General features: G+C 37.7%; 1 protein-coding gene across 3 annotated transcripts in view; it reads left to right on the top strand.

Moving 5' to 3' along the window:
- Window positions 1-2,907: 2,907 nt before the first annotated feature.
- fred (friend of echinoid) overlaps window positions 2,908-17,529 on the top strand; it is a 129,487-nt gene continuing 114,865 nt past the window's right edge. For all 3 annotated transcript variants that reach the window (XM_064684771.1, XM_064684774.1, XM_064684773.1), the window contains exon 1: window positions 2,908-3,269. In XM_064684771.1, the coding sequence (XP_064540841.1) occupies window positions 3,242-3,269 (28 nt within the window). In that variant the 5' untranslated portion in view covers window positions 2,908-3,241. The remainder of the gene's footprint in view (window positions 3,270-17,529) is intronic.

Raw genomic sequence — 17,529 nt, 5'->3', positions numbered from 1 at the left:
TATGTGTGTTGCAAGCGCGCGCGTGTATTGCAAGTGTCGTCGGTGTGTTTAGAGCTAATGAAAAGCCGTTGCCTACTTTCTGGCAGGGCTGGGCCAAGCTTTGCTGGCGGTTAGCGCATTGCTCATGTGCGTTGTAATTATGCAAATTGCTTTTGCTTGAGTGTCTGCTGCAATCAGCAGCATCAGCAGCAGTCGCCAGTTGCCAGTTGCCAGCCGGCAGCTGCAGCTGCAGCTCAGTGACAAATGGACAGAAAGCTGTGTGTGGCAGCTGCAGTGTGGCACTCAAGTGCAACTGTTGCCAGAAAACTGGCCGACCTTGTCGACATGCCGCATGCATATTCATGCCGGGCAGCCCGCAGACCTACAGCACCCCTACAACCACCAACAATAACAAGCACAGAAAGTGGGCCAACTGCAGCATCAACAGCGGCAACAACAAACATTTTAGCTCAATTTAAGGCTAAAGTTTTGATGCTCCAGTTTTACCTGGGCGATGTGCCAGGACACGCGCTTCTCCTGCAGCTCCTGCGTCCGCTTGGCTCATCTGTCAAATCCTTATAATTTCTTCTGAATTTCTTTCTTTCTATTGTTTCCTTTTTGCTGGCCAACTTGTTGTCCTTGGCAGCGGCAGCGGCAACAGTCGCCCGCTCGCTCGTCGAGCATATAAAACCCAAATAAATTCATTTTTATTATTCTACTGTGACAGCTGATTTTCGTCTGTCTTTTAGCACAAATAATGTGGCCAGGACATTGCATTTTTTATGGCCTTTTGTATTGTCCTGCGGCTACCTGCAACCGTTGACCTACTCGCAATTGTTCCGCTTTACGTAGCATACTTTTTTGGCGCGCTTTGCTTTATAAAATATTGCGGAAACTTAGTTTAGTGCAATTCAAGTTTTAGCTAGAACTGGGTAAATTCGAAAAGTTTATCTACGAAATTTAGTTGTAGCTGAAAGCCTCAAAGAAGTTCTTGTGTTGCAGAAATATAATTTATTATAAATAAAATTATATATTATATATTTTTTAAAATATTGTTTAAAACCATTTAGAAGGCTTGAATTACTCGATAATAATCTGTGTGTCTGCGATCTCGAAATCTTGAAGAAGTTGTGTTTAATAAATATAATGCTGATTTTGGCGAGTTTTCCATTTTTTAAATATTTAAGCTGTCTCGAGGTCCGATATTTATGAATATGTTATACACTAAACAACTTTAAAAATGTTATTATTTAATTGGGAAAAGCATATTTCAACAAAGAAATCCAAAATTAAAATTAAATAAAATTAAGCTCGTTCAGCGTAAGTTTATATTTAATTCTTAAAGCTTGTTAAAAGCCCACGGCTTTTGGGTTTAAACAAATGTGTCCAAAAATATATACATTATAAAAAAAATTAAATGTTTATTAGCTGCTTCTTTATAAATTTTCCTAAATAAACATGCCAGTTAAAAAACAACATTTATTGTGCTAACATCATGACTATCACGAAATCAATTTCATGATTATAAAAATTTTAATTAAAAAAAAAAGTTCAGAAATATTAAAGAAAAGATTAAGAATTGTAAATGTGTTGAACTGTTGAACAATATTTTGTTAAAATTCATTTGAGCCCAAACTTGCAATTTAAAAAAAATAATTATTTTTTATTAAATATAATTAAATTTTTGATATTAATGTAAGGTTCTTGGCACCAATTTTTATGTAGTTCAAATTTTGATTCAATAATGTCCGAAAAGTTTAAAAATTAATTTAATAATCCGAATTGAAAGGCTCGCAAAGACATCTCTCCTGCTTAAGCTTCAAGTTTTCTCAAGTTTTATTTGTAATAAAATATTTGGTGAAAGCGATGCGAGAGCAGATACTTTTTAACAAGAATCCTTTTGCTCATACTTCTTACAACTATTATTATTATTTACCTTCAATAAATTTCAAACGCTCTCAAAAACATTAAACTTTTCTTAGACTTATGAGCATTAAAACTGATTTTTTATAATATACAACATAAATTAAGGCCTGATCGCCTTAAAGTATGCAAAAGGAATAGGCATGAATTTGGTCACAAATTGCTCCGATTTATTTGAAGACTCTCAATGAATTTTAAATGTATAAGAAACGACACAACGACAAACAAATAGAAAAAAGGCCAGGTGTTGTTTAGCGGCCAAATTGCGACTCAAATGGTATTTATTTCTTTTGTTTGGCCCAGAAAAGCAGGCTTTGAACAAATGCTGCTCTAATTGCTGAGCCAAAAGGTTTGGCTTACTGGCCCTTTAGCCATCGGGTAATAAGTTCACAGCACGCAAACAATTTTAGAGCCAGCCAACAGTTGAGAGAGCTTACGAGAGGGGCACAGGAAGAACGAGAGAAAGGGGGGAAGTATTCCAGGGTACAAGCCTGTAAACATGAATAAGACATTAGGCAACAGTTAACATGTGTAGGAGTCAGAGGCCTGCGTCCATTTGCAGGCACACAAGATTGCAAACTCACACACACAGATTAACACGGTGTGTGTGTGTGTGTGTACAGAAACAAATAATGATTATTAACAAAATATGTTAATTTAATGTCTAGGCGTATCTAGAATTATATATCACTAGATGGCCGTCTGTGCCTGCGCAACTTGGAGCTCAAATTGAAATATCTCAGGCTTTAAATATTCATTGCCTACGACTGGGCTTGGACTTGTTTTTGGGGGAGGGCGTGTCCGGGGGGTAGGTGTGTTGGACTGCCTGTGCAAAGTGTGTTGCACACCTTGGCCCTACGGATTTTAATCATTTTAATTGAAACACTCAGGCAAAGCTATTTAAAACTGTCTTCAAGAGCAAAGTTTTAACTTGAAAAAAAAAACGAAGCAAATTCAATAATGCTACAAATTTATTTGGAGAAATAAATGCGGAAATGTGTGCTAAAAAATGTCAGACAACAACAACAACAACAATGTGCTGGCCGGCGGCATAAAAATGCATTTGCGTTTTAAGCATTAAAATGCCATTTGCCAGCGCTTGTCAAACTGTGCCCAAGTCGGATTAATAAATTGCGTAAAATAGCAAATTGAAAAAGTGCGCGCAGCAGCTGCCGCTCTGAATCATTACAGACAACAACAATAGCTGAACAACAATAACAACAACAACAAACAAACCGCACAACAACAATTCGCAATAAAGTAAAAATAAGTGAAGAAGTAAACCAAACAGCAGCAAAAGCCACAACAACAACAACAACAGCAACAACAAAGAGCAAACATGACAACCATAAAGCTGCTCATTATCGGTAAGTTTTATCTCACAATTAAACAGCAGCAGCAGCAGCCGCTGGAATTGCATTAACAGCAACAGCAGCAGCTGCTGCGGCATCTGCAACGTGGGTAGCAGCATTTTTTTTCAATACACTGCGCGCATTTATAAAAGGGAATATGGGTTTGATCCAGTAAAAATACGCAAATCCTCTTTTAATCAACTCCAGCTCACAAGTTGCTCAAAATTTATTCAATACTCTGTTCGCATTTCGAAAAAGAGTTGGTCCAGAGTATTCAATTAATTTCAGTTACTTAAAGTTACTTTAAATTTATTGAATACTCTGTTCGCATTTTGAAGAAGAGTATAGGGGGCTGGTCCAGAGAAAATACTCAAAAGCTTCATACTTTCATCTAAGCTCATTTTTATAAAGGGAATATGGTTTTGGTCTCGACAAAAAATTGCGAAAACTTTTTACTCAATTCGAGTTCACAAGTTGCTCAAAACAATTTTAAAACTCAATACACTCTTCGCATTTCTTAAAAGAAAGTATGATGCACAGCATATACCCAAAAACATCTTAGTTAAACCAGTGCACAAGTTTCTTAAAATTTCTTGAAATCCTCATAAATGAAATTATGATTTAAATAAAATGTTATCGCATTTCCTGAATTCCTTAAAATAAGCTTTAAATACAGAGTATTTTGTAAACGTTTATGTCCGCTTGCAGCGATCCTTAGTTTGTTTTTATTATACCTTTTTACCCGCTGATTGACACAACAAGTTTTGCCGCGAGCTCCACTTTGTTGGTACCATGTCAAACACGCACGAGCATTTTAATTTAATGTGAGTTTGTCGAAGAGTCCGCTAAATACTTTATTCGAATGTTGTTTTGGAAATTAGGAGGATTAACAGGTGACAGCAGTAGATATCTAACTGAGCAGAAAAGTACTTAAAAATAACTTTTGAAAAATCGTAGACTGAATTTGAAAATATAGTTAAAATGAGTTATTTATAAATATATTCATAATAAATGCGGGGCTTAGTTTATTGTTTTGATTTGAAGATTTAAAAATGAAAAGGTCGCATATTTAATATTTATTTATATATACAATGCGGTTCGTGGTAAACAATGTATTTATTTATATACTGATAGTTGTTGAACTATATATATGTATAACATATCAGCTAATTTCGATCAAGAAATTATTATATCATTCTTTTAAAAGCTAAACAAATAAAATTCTGAATAGTTATATTTCAAATGAAAAGAGGTTTGCCGCACAAAGCTTCGAACAAACACCTGATTTTTTAAATGTGGGGGACCAGGTTCATGAGCCAAAACTTAGGATGAGAATTGAGGTCAAGCCGTGAACCAAACTAACGAAAATGTTTGTTCAGTTTGCACGCCTGCTATTTATATTGGCATAGAAGAATGCATCAAAATAGAATTTTTAAATGTTATACCAGAAAATTTGTCAGCTGAGTCTCTAAGATTTGGGCCTAAAATTTTATAGATGAGAAAAATCTCATTAATTTCTAATTAATGCCTCAGCATGCCCTGCTTCATTCTGGACATAATATGTATAGTATTATGATACCACAAGATCCTGTTTTATACTTTTCTAAAAAATGTTTTATTTTAGTTTCGTCTTGTCTCTTCATAAGCCAGAAGTTATCGTTATCTTATGTTATCGGTTAAAAAAACATCGGATCCCCTTGTAGATATAGAAATTACTATCGAAAATATAAAATTAAGTTACAATCAAATAATATCCGCAAAACATAAAACAATACTTAATACCATAAAGACATATAACATAATACATTCCCGCTACATAGATTTGTTAAAATCTAGAAAATATTAAAAAATATTTTTATAAGATTTTCTATCAAGAAATCATATACACATTATTCTGAATCTTATGCTTTTGTCTCTCATGATCAGCTTTAGATTAAGAATATAGCTAAGCTATTTTATAAAAAATCAAACAAATATTTAACCTAAATAAACAGCAAGGCATAAACGCTTTGGTATAGTAAGAAATTCATTTAATATAATATTTTTTAAGAGAAAATAGAGAAAAGTATAAGTATAAACATTCCTTTAATATATATTTCGTCACATTTTCAAGAAACTCATTATCACGCTTTCAGAGAGGGCGACTTCTCATACCGTTATTTAACTTTAACGATTATAAAGTTTAAACATCTGCCAGTGCTTAAAGCCATTGTAGCTGTACAGATTGCACTTGACTGTGTGTGTGAGCTTTTCTTTTTCCAGCTCCTTGCTTCGGGTTTTCATTTTATGCGCGCTTTGGGAAATTTCCCAATGCCACAGAGTCGGGGCTGTGTTTGCGCGCGTGGGTTCGCGTTGCCGTTTCCAAGCCCAGTTTTTTGGGGCAACTCTCTTTATGCGTGTTTGTGTGTGTGTGTGTGTGTGTGTGTGAGTGTGCTGCCTACGTCCCGGGCATGACCATAAACAAGACATGTCGTCCACTCGACAACGATGCCACTCATCATCACAACCTCACGCCCTGCTCCTCTGCCGCTGCCGCTGCCGCTGCCCATTGCCAGCTCCCAACTTCCCATTTGCCCATTTCCCTTCATCTTGAGCCGGCCAGCCGGTTCAAAGCCCAGAACTCAACGCCGCAAAATTTGTTAACAATTCATTTCCGCGCTTTGGGCTTCATAAATTGCTTTTATTAGCAGGCACAATAACAACAACAACAAAACCGGAATTATATTCCAACTTTTTCCTTCTTTTTTTTGGTAATAATACACTTGAACTTTTGCATAGCAAATAAAAAGCGTTAAAATGCGTGCGGTGGCACAGTGCGAAAGCGGGAGCGGGAGAGGGGTGTCGGGCAAGGCCAAAAGGGCGGGGATTGCTGTCTGAAAATCAAATTAAAAGAGACGCCAGTTGGTGGCGCCCTTTGCCCTCGAGGCAGTGACAAGTTGTGAACGTGGAGACGAGGACCAACGAGCTGGACGTGAATGTGGACATGGGCATGGGCATGGGCATGGACTGGACTGGACTGTGCAAGTTGTTGACAGGCACGCAGGCAATAAAATTCAATATTTCATTAAAACGCACGTTACGCATACGCAGCGTATGTCCCCCCCCCACTTTCCCCATCCACGACTGCCAAACAAAAACGTAACGCAAACCGCAACTGCGTGTTGTTGCCTTTTATCACACGCAGCGTCAACTGGCCAACGCTCAAATCCGATTTCGTGTTATTAGCGCCAGACCTGAGAGTCAACCCGCCGCCCTCGACCACACCCACACATCCACACACACACACACATGCGACACGGTACTGACCAAATGCGGAGTCGGCGTCCAGCCAAAGTCCTGCTGCTGCTGCCACCAGAGTTGTTGTCCTTCTCATCGAAATTGAGTCGTTTGTCGTGCGTTGTTTGGCTGCCCGCCGGGTTGATAGGTTGGCGGGTTCATGGTTTGGTGCGTTGGCGGGCAAGGCGGTTTGGGCGGGTTGGGCGGCTGCGACGCTGACAGATTATTTGCCTTATTATTCATAAGGACTTGGTCGACTAGGGTCGGCCACTCAGTGGCAGTTATTCATTACATTCACCAGTCGAATAGATTGTTGAGAGAAAAAAGGTATATTGAGTGCTTCAAAAGGTTTGCGACAGATTTAAATAAGTTAACTCGTTCGTAACTCAATTAGAGTGCATATTGCTGAAAGCTAAAACCACATGAAAAACAACAACAAGTCCGATAAAACTTTATAAACTAGTAAATATGTTTGTGAAAATCGAATTATATAAATGGAATAAATGCAAAGGGAGAGAGAAAAAACGAAAAAACCCACAAGTTGTTTGATTTTTGAAACTTGTTCATGGCAGTTGCCTCGATTTAAGAGCTCTTTAAAAGGTTCAAAAAATCCCAATGAACTTGTTTATATAAACTAATTTATGAAAATCGAACACTTAAGTTAATAGATATATAGATATCCGCTTGACCTTAAACAGGGCGGCCACAAGTAAAATAGAAAAAAAATGAATAAAATAAGAATGTTTATTTAATAAATTATTCTATATACATATGTTATAATAAAATTATAAAAAAATAATATTAATAAAAAAATTTTAAATAAAGATCATGTTTCTGCATATTTTAAAATCTAGTATAGACTATAGGTATCCATATATTCGGCTTAAAACTCAAAGCTGCAATCTAAACTGAAACTGTCTTCTAGGTTTTAAATTTAATAATTTTAAGCTTGCCATATTCAGCTTTGAGTTAAATTAATAAATAATTCATTAAAATAAATTATAAGCTAAATAAAAATCGCTTCAAAAAAGCTTTGAATTTCCTCAAAATTGGTTTAATCTTCGTCTAATTTCAGATATTCTAAGATTACCCAAACTCCCTAATTAAAACAATCATAAAAACTGTACCCAACATAATTTGTTGCTTTATGTTAATAATTTCTAAGACCATCATAAGTATGTAATAGATGGATAAGTGGAATTAAATGAATCAACATTGAAAACAAGTTAAATGATCCATTTACAATCCGATTAAAAAGTGTTTTTAAAGCCTGCCATTATTAATATTTACGAGCTGTAAAAAGCATTTAGCTGCCACTCTCTCGTTGACTTGGGCCTCTTTAACGATTTGAATTACAATTTTATGTTTTATAGAATTTTCGTTATCTGAAATTGTATTTTATAGGGCACTTGTATAGTCACGAAAACACTTGGCGCTCTTTCTCTCTCTGTGTGTGTGTGTGTGTGTGTGTGTGTGTGCGTAATGTAGCTGCTCATTTGGATTTATTAATTGCGCTCTGGCATTGTGCGTAGCGAGTAAATTAATTAGCAAATACTTGCCTTAATAATCATTTTAATGGAATTTGTAATTTAATGCGCCTAACGAGAGTTTTATGTGTGATTACGGCCACCGCTTTACTTGATCCCCCCACCAAGAGGCAACCACCCAATTGGCCTGAGACTTCACGACTCCGCTATTGATTTTCTGTGTCTGCAAGTCAACTGAGCCACAACCAAAGCCCGCAGCAGCAGTAGCAGCAGTATCAGAAACCAAACCAGAAACAAACCACAATTTATTTAAGCGGCTTTAAATATTTCAACATGCCAAGTTGGCAAGTGAGCCGATGACGAGGTTTCCAGTCATCGATGGGGGTTTCGCTTGGGTGTGTGTGTAGGTATTTTGTTAGCCGGGCGGTTACTCGACTCTCAGCACTCAGTTCTCAATTCCAAGTTCTCAGTTTCGGTCAGTTGGGTCACTCAACTTTCTGCCCAGCCGGGACAGTCAATCACTTAATAAAACTTTTATGGCATGCCATTAATTGATGGCGCTAAATTCTCAGTGCAATAAAACACAAAAGCAATTCAACTGGGCGGGCTTAGGGTATTGGCATATAATTGGAATAATTTTGCTGCGTGCGGTAAGATTTGTGTTTGTTTTTTTTTTACGATTTCTGTGTGATATGCTAAATAGCCAGAAAAGTTGGCCATAAATTTTAAAGCTTTCAATTATCGGGGCGATAAGCTGAGTGTTGCACAAATCCTGAAACTGAATCTTCAATTGACGAACAGAAATACACACAAGCACACACACACAGCAACTAGAGAAAACTTTTCACAGCTCAAGCACTGAAATATTTTCCAGTAGCTTGCACAACCAAAAAAGCAGCACATGGCGTGTGTTTGTGTGTGTGTTGCAGCTTAGCAGCTGCAAACTAAACATACGTAAAATTTGCTTTAAATTAAATGCATAAATTTTGCAAGAGCAACAAACGCAGCGAATCGAAACGGAATCATGTGATGATACGAGTCCTGGCAGCCGGATGGATGCAAGTGTTTAAAAGACTTGACATGGGAAATCATATATAACAGCAAAAGCAACAGCGAGTGTGCGTGTGCATGTGTGTCTCTGTGTGTGTGTGCGTGTGTATGTTATCTTTTAATTAAACATAAATGTGAGTTGCCTGCCAAGTGATTTTTGGGCGGACAACAACAACAACATGCGTGATGTGTGTGCAACATCTTTGAGAAGCTGAGGTACGTGTAAAGTAAATTCGAGTGAAATTTTATAAATATTCGAAAACTATCGTACTCCACAAAATGCTATATAACATTTAAATTAATGTTATTTAATATTGTTATCCGCATTTATATTTAATATATGTAAAAAGCAGCGACGGTCGAGACAGCTTTCAAAAAGATTATGCGCGCTAGCTGGGGCTTTAAACATGATATCAAAGTGAAACATATTTGGAATGCTTAAATTTGAAATTTAAATTGAAAGGATGTAAACAGAATATAGACTTTAATGCTATAAAAGCTGGGTTTTATCAATGCGTTGTTAAAACCAAATGCCAATGTTTTGAATAATTCTAGCGAATAGAAAAAGACGAAGCTGACCCTATAAAGTCTATATATTTAAGATAAATATATACAGTCGAGTCAATATAGCCATGTTCGTGTCTCTGTCTGCAAGCAGACTCATCTCTCAGATTTAAAGCTAACTTTATAAGATTTAGCAGGCTATCGATCGGTCAGAAATTAAATTACATAAAATTTAAATTAAATAATAATAATAAATAAATAATATGCCACATAAACTTTATCATCCTCTCACAACGATAATTTCGTCAAGCTCAGTCAATTACGAGCCTCACTATTCATCATTTGCTAGCCGTTAGCCAAATGTCTACAAGAGTATGTAATCTTCGGCGTGCCGCAGATAGCCTTGCAGTCTTGTTTTAGCTAAAATAAGCATGAAGCAGTTGCTTTAATGAAACACATCAGGAATCTGCATTTCAAAATGCACACTCAAGCATCACATTTCTGGCTCTTCTGTGGACTAACTGCAGCCTGTGTTCGTAGACCAGTAGTCGGATCCTTTGCGCAGGTGACGCTCCTGTAAAAGTTTTGCCGACGCCTGGTTTTAAGCGTTGCCACGCTAAAATCAAATGGCAGACGTTCCCGCATGTGACATTCATACCAAGGCAGCTTAGCAACTCATCTTCAGCTCCAGCTCCATTGCCACATTTCCCGCTCCTGTTGGTAGCCTGGCTGCTGGCTGACACAGCTCGTGGCTTGAAAAATATGAAAGTTGCTCCAAAATTTATAAGATTGCCACAATGCCTGATCCTGACAACAGCAGCAGCAGCAACGGCAACCAACATCAGTTTCAGTTTCAGTTTTAGTTTCAGAATTTAGTTCAACTTTTAGCTTCAGTTGCACACACAAAGCACGTCCATTTTTGGGGCAATAAAAACGTGGCTGGGCCAACAAAGCCACAAAAAAAAACAACTAATAAAAAAATATGAAGAAAACAAACATCATACGCATATTTAATTGAAGTTGAACCTGCGTGAGGCAGCAAAGCGGAAATTCCTAAGCTAACAATAGCTAAGAATCTTCGATGTAATTGAATTACAAACCTGACTAAGGCAATACCCTGTAAGCTTGACTGTAAGAAGAACTATGTAATGAGAGCGATGGTTATAATAATTATAGGTACAGTAGAAATAGTATTATTCATAATTTAATTAATATTACTAATAGCAATAATATTAATATAGATAACAATATCGATAATATTAACAATAATAATAGTTATAATAAAATTACAACTAATGATAATAATAATAATAATAATAGAAATATTAACAGTAATGACTATATTATTAAATTAAATAAAACTTATTCTTAATATTATTAATGGTATTATTGTATTTAATTAAATATGGTGAGAATAATAATGAAAGTACCTTGTCTTAGGGTAAAATATTTCTTAAAGAGGTATCCCAATATACTATTTTATAAATGAAACTTAGACAAATCATTTCCCTGTTGTTTTGCCTGTGGAGACTTTTGATTAGGAAAATTTCTGACGTGGTCTTAACCCAGTCCGTCGGAAATCGATATTAAAAACTTTTGAGACTATTTTTGGAATTGCCTTCACTTCACTTCACCCTTCACTCGATCGAAAGAAGGGGTATTCACATTTCAAAGCTGAAATAGTGGGATATATATTCTATATTATATTCAGCCTAAAATATTTTATGCAAACATTTTAAAGAAGAATACTGCTTCTAGGCTTCCTCATGGAATGAAAAATATTTATAATTTATTAATAAATTAAAAAAACCTTGGATATGCAATATATTCCGAGTTTAAAAATCGAACAAAAAAAAACCTTAGCATAAACAAGTTTTAGGCCTGTTGAAATAACTTCACGGCTAAGGTTAAGGCTTCAGCCTTTATAAGGGCTTCTGATACAAGGTATGTTATATATATGTATATTATTACAAGTGCATAAATTATAGTTTTAAATTCCCTTTGTTTGGTACGGGGTATTAATGCATTGAAAGATAAGAACATTAAACGCAGACAACATGTTGGCTTACAAGAAATCACACAAAGAGTGGAATATGTGCTGAGAAAACAAATCAAAATGAGAATAAGCAAGAGGGGAAGCCAAAAAAAACCGCACACAATCACACAGAAAATGTCCTTTGGGTGCAAAATCGATTAAAGGCATTGAAAACGAGCAAAACGGAAGTCAATCAGCAGACGAACAACGGCGCGGGCTGTGGCAAGGCGAGGCGTGAGCTGCCAGAGAGGAGAGAGAGAGAGAGGGAGGGCCTGTCTCACCTGACACTGACATGGGAATTAGTATATTTGGAGTGTTTGGATTGCTTACACATAACGCAGAGCTACTTGATGCTGTGACAGCGCCTTCATCCTGTCATCCTGGCTGCCTTTGCGAGGCTGCCTAATAAGCCGTCTAAAGCGTTGGCATTGCTGATGCCGCATATCGTCAATTTGCGCCCACTGTGCGTCGCATTAATGCCAGCGTATGTGTTTCGCATTAGCAAAAGAATATCCACAGTGTTTCAGTGTTTGCTCTGGGGAGCTATGTGGGCGGCTGGACGTGCATCTGGAAGGGGGCGTGTCTACTGTAATTGCACGCCAATGTACGCACGTAACTGCATATTTACATATCACTCGTCGAGCGCTGACAACGAACAGCAGCAGCAGTGGCAGTGACAGTGGGTGGTGGAGTGGGCGGGGGTGGTGCGGGGGCGTGGGGATGTCAGCTTGGGGAAAAAGTGAATTAAAATAAATTAAAGCATGCTTTCAGGCGCGCCATGTAAATAATGCAGCGCCATTTTTCTCACAGTGCCGCACGCAAACGCAACGCAAGGCGCTGGCAAAAGCTGGGCGTGGCCGCGCCTCACACTGATTGATATGTCTGTCGGCAGAGTCCTTGAGTCCTTTGGATCTTATCTGCTCCATTGCCAGAGTTGGCCCCCGTAGGTGTTGAATCATTTACAAGCAGTGCGAGTCCGCGCTACTCCCTCTCTGAGTTTGTCGTCAACGTCCTTATTGTCGGCTGCGTTGATTGCGCCAAGTGGCACAGAGAATTACAACAACAACAACCACAACAACAACAAGAACAACAAGAGAAAGAAAAGGCACAACAAGAACAACAACGGCAACAAGAAGCTTGCCACTCTGATTATTATAGCTGCTTGTGGCATTCCACGCAGAACACCGTATACCGCACGCCGCACGCCTATGTCCAGGACACTCTGCTCCGCGCAAAGCCCTATCAATTAGATGCATTGCCCGTCTATCTGCCCGTCACGACTTAAGGACTTTTGATTAAAGCGAAATTGAAACTTATTTTTATTTACTTTCTTTACTGAACCAGAGGCTAGCTTCTTGGAACTGTTGTCATGGCATGATTTGTCGGGGTATATTACTTTTACTAGGAAAAATAAATTCTCGCTAAACAAATTTTAATTTAAAAAATAATGCAGATGACCAAGTGACTATTCTTGGCCAATTTTCCGTTCGCGAGCAGCTCACTCGGATCTCAAGCATACTTTTCTCTTAACTTTTCTTCAAGTTTTGTATTTATATCCAAAAATGGGTAAAACAAATTATTTTGCCAAAACAAAAAAGGGAATAACAATTATGTTATAAACAAAATATATAAAAAAATAAAAAATAAACTAAATAATTAAATACAGAAATAATTTAAAGTAACTCGTTATAACATTAATTTTAGGGAATAAGAGCCAGCGCTTTTTATAGTTAGCTCGGGTCTGATACTTTGTGCATTTGGTAATAATTAGTGAGAAATATATTTATTTTATTAATTAAAAAAGTAGTTTAATATAATTTAATTATCCCAAATATTACACGTAAAATATGAATATAATATTTAAATTAAATGAAAGAAAACAAGCTTTGGCTTAAACAAAAATTTTTATACTTTGAGGTCCACAGAAGACCTGAACATAAATGGAAATGTAATCTCGTATTGAATAAGCTTTTATAATTTGTAAATATATTTTCATTGTATGTACTTTCCATTCACTGAGCAGTTGCCAATGTTATTAATAATAGGATGTCATATAAATAACTTTTGCATTTATTTCTATCATTTACTTCTATGCACTTTTTGAAAGTGAATTCATGCAGAGACATCGTTAATTAATTATTCAAAGGAATTCTTTTTTTCTTTGTGCTGTTTCTGCAACTTTAGCAAATCATATTACGAGTTCAGGAAGTCATTTTAAAAAAATAAATAAGAAAAAGCTACCATAAGTAAAAGAGGAAAGAAATTTCTGTTGCTAAACGCCGAAGATTGAATACGCTTCCAAGCGTAGATCTTTTTATATTAAAAATTTAATTTTCTAATGATTCTTACCATGATATCTATATAATTTAGTCATCCACTTTAATTATGTTCATCGGAAAAGAAAAATGTGGCAACTGAAATATTTTCAAGTATAGGATGCATTGGAAGACTCATAACTGAGAAGATTTATTGAGATTTCCTAAAAAAATACACATATTTTCTACTAATTTCATTTCATTCTCCGATAGATCCACGACAGTTATATAGTGCTATAGTGCCGGGATCCGTCAGAGTCTAACAGAAAATATGTCAAAAATATGCTTTAGTCAAGTTTCATGAAGTTAGTTTCAAGACTAAAACAAACAAGGAGCAAGACAGACAGGCAGGCAGGCAAGGCCTTATCAGCTCCTGCCTGACTGCATGATCAAGAATATATAATATATAAATATATAATTCAGGGTATATTAATTAAGGTGAATACCTGTGAATGCTTTTTGTGATGTTATTAAAGCTAAATGGTAACCAAGTTTCGCCTTGGTTACCTTTGTCCAGCTCGCCAGCTAGACAAACCATAGAAAGTGGCTGTGACCCCAGCCCCCAACACAGGAATGTCGTATATGCGCTTGGCATACATATACACATGCACATATATACATATAAACATATAGTGCTTGGCATGCTCTAGAGCTTGTCAGTTTGTGCCAGCTGCTTGTTAATCCGCACATACAAAATATTTCACATACGCCCCGTAAGCCGCACGCTTCCGACGCAATGCAATAAGCGAGCGCTTTGACAAACTAGGTGAGTTTTGTTGTTGTTAACTGTTCTTGTTGTTGTCGTTGTTGTAGCATTGTTTCACATTGTTGTTCTGTTTTATTAACCCAATAACTAAGCAGCCCGCGGCTGCAACTGCAACTGCTGCTGCTGCTGCTGCTGCTGTTGCCAGCACCTTTAAGTCAAAATGCCAGCAATGCGGGTCGTTTCTCTTTGCTTTTGTGTGCCCCACTTGCCAGTGACAACAGCCGGCGACTGTCAGCTGCGGCAAAGTCTAAGTGCAACCAGCCCACGCCCTCACACAGACACCACCCACACACCTATACAATCACACACAGCCACTTATCTAACACCTTTGACTTCATTGCAACAGCAGCATCAGCAGCAGCAGTTGCAGCTGCAGCTGGCGCTTATCTGTCATGGTTACCAGTCGGGATTTTAATTAGCGCTCAGCGTGCATAGCGCCACTCACTCATGTCCAACACACCCCGCCCACACCCACACCCCTCACACACACACACACACACCATGCTTGCCACGTCCTTTGCATGGCATTTGCCTGCTCATTCGTTTGTTAAAACGCTGCCAGCTTTTGCGGAGCACCTTTTTTTTTTTTTTGGTTGTCCTGGCGACGACGTTGACACGCGCTTGTCGCTCATTATCCTTTATGAATTTTTCATAACTGCAGCAGAAGCAATTGAAATTTTGACCCTTTTTTTAAGAAGAGGGTGTGCGGCATGCAACTATAATTTCTTAAGCGCGTGACTGGCAAGCTAATATGCCACAAAAAAAAAAAAAGTGAAATAAAGTCGACTGCAAATTAGATTTAGCTTCGGTCTTAGAAACTCCAGTGAAATGCGCCGTGCGCCGCTAAGGCTTAACCAGGGCTTAACCTTCACGCTTGTAAGATGCCTGCAGCTTGGGGTTTTCTCCTTTTTTTCTATTTATTGCTTTATGAGCTCTATAATATCCTAGCCATCCCCAGCGCCACTGGTAAGGTGCATTTTTTATTAACATTTCGCACGTTTACAGCCTTTGGTCTTTCCCCTTTCTTTTTCGGGTGCTTCACTTTTGAGCATTTACTCAAATTATTGTCGCTTAGGGTATTTTTGGGGCATGTTGGATTTTAAATATAGACTTAAACCAAATATGTATATTTAATCAAATGAAAGAAAGCTAATCATTAACTTATCTAAGAAACTTTTGATTCTTTGTGGTCTTTACATACTCTATACCATATAATTAAAGATTCGAGGCTCAAACCTGGATGATTAATTGCTTATGCACTCAGATGATGATAATTATTATTATTATAATTTCATATTTTTTTTATAATTTTTTTAAATATTATTGGCATTTGTTAAAGGTTCATAGTTTATTTCCTATACGTAAAACCCATATACTAGTCTTTTGATCAATTTTTTAGGGCATTTTCAAGTCGCGTTGAAATTTTATTCTTCGTGCACAGTTTTTCATTTGCACGTTTCTTGCCATGCTATCTGTGTGCATAATTTCGCTGGCAGTACAAATTGCGTCGTTTAGTTCTGTTGTTGCCCGCTTTCAATTAGAGACGCGAGTGGGGCATGCAACACGGACTGTTGCAACACAGTTTGCCTCCTTGCTGCCGCCTTAGGCAGTTGCACTTGTCTTTTGTTGTAAGCAAAGACAAAAAAAAGGGAGGAAAATGCTTGCTAAATCTGCGGCGGCAGCTGTGGCAAGCTTCTTGGACCTGGGTTGCACGGTTTTGTGCTGTTGTTGCGACTCGCTGAGCTGTGTCCTCAACATGCCTGCGGGCTGCCAAGCCCAGACGTTGTTGTTGGCCTTTCCCATAACCAGAATGAGAGATACTTGGCTTCTCGCAGTTCTTGTTGCTCGAGTGGCACTTTTGCGTTGCCTACGCTGAGACGCCGGTGTCGGTTCGACTTGCCATTGTTTTGCGTTGTTGTTGTTGCTGCTGTTGTTGTTGTTGTTGTTGTTGTTGTTGTTGTTGTTGCTGTTGCAAGTTGTTGTTGTGCGTTCGGTAAGCGTCAGTTGCATTGTCAGTTTTGCACCTTGACAGCGGATGCGTCTGGAGCAGCGGCAGCTTCTTAGAAATTCATTTCGCCGCTCCATTGTCGGGCGCAAAAGTTTAATTACAAAGGACAGAAAATGCACTGGTTGCACCCGTTGGCAACGGGTCTCCTTCGAGTCCTTCCATTTCCATTCGCTAACCAACCGCCATTTGCACTTTCACCTGGGCTTTTGTCTTCGGTTGCGGCGTCGCTTCCTCTTTTAATTTCTTCGACGCCGCCGCCGTCGACTCTGCCGCAATTTCGCTTCACAAGTTTTGCTCATCATAAAATCGTGTGGCAAAGTCCCCTTTGACAGTTTTAGAAGTCGTCGTTGCCGTCGCCGTCGCCGTTTTTTAATCAGTTGCATGAGTCTTGCGCCTCGCTGCGCTTTACAACACTTTGCCTTGCGCACTTTACCAACACTTCGGGCCTTGTTCCTTGTTAGGCGTTTGTGCGGCTTTTATCTTCTTCGCTTTCAATATTTGAGATTAATTGTTTGTAAATCAATTTAAGATAAACAAAACTTGACAGGTATTTGGTTTGTATTTAAACTTATGTTATTTGGCAATTAAGTTTGACAGCAGAAAGCAAACTATGTCTACATTTGCATTTTATTTATGTTAAATAATATTTATTATTATGCTCTTGATTGCTGGCCGGTTCTTGGCAAAACAAATAAAATATATAAAAAACAGTTCTAATCTTGTACAGGGTAATCCATAGAAGAAGTCGTCCCCTTGGTTACATCTATTGCTTAATATTCGTATACAATATTATACAAAAAATATATACATATTTGTGTGTATGCATATTACGGA

Source organism: Drosophila montana, unplaced genomic scaffold, assembly GCF_035044405.1.
Source record: "Drosophila montana isolate Dmon_TW-CO22-7 unplaced genomic scaffold, ASM3504440v1 contig_2_1, whole genome shotgun sequence".
NCBI lineage: Eukaryota > Metazoa > Arthropoda > Insecta > Diptera > Drosophilidae > Drosophila > Drosophila montana.
The sequence above is the reverse complement of the archived record's forward strand: the minus strand, read 5'-3'. Positions and strand labels throughout refer to the sequence as shown.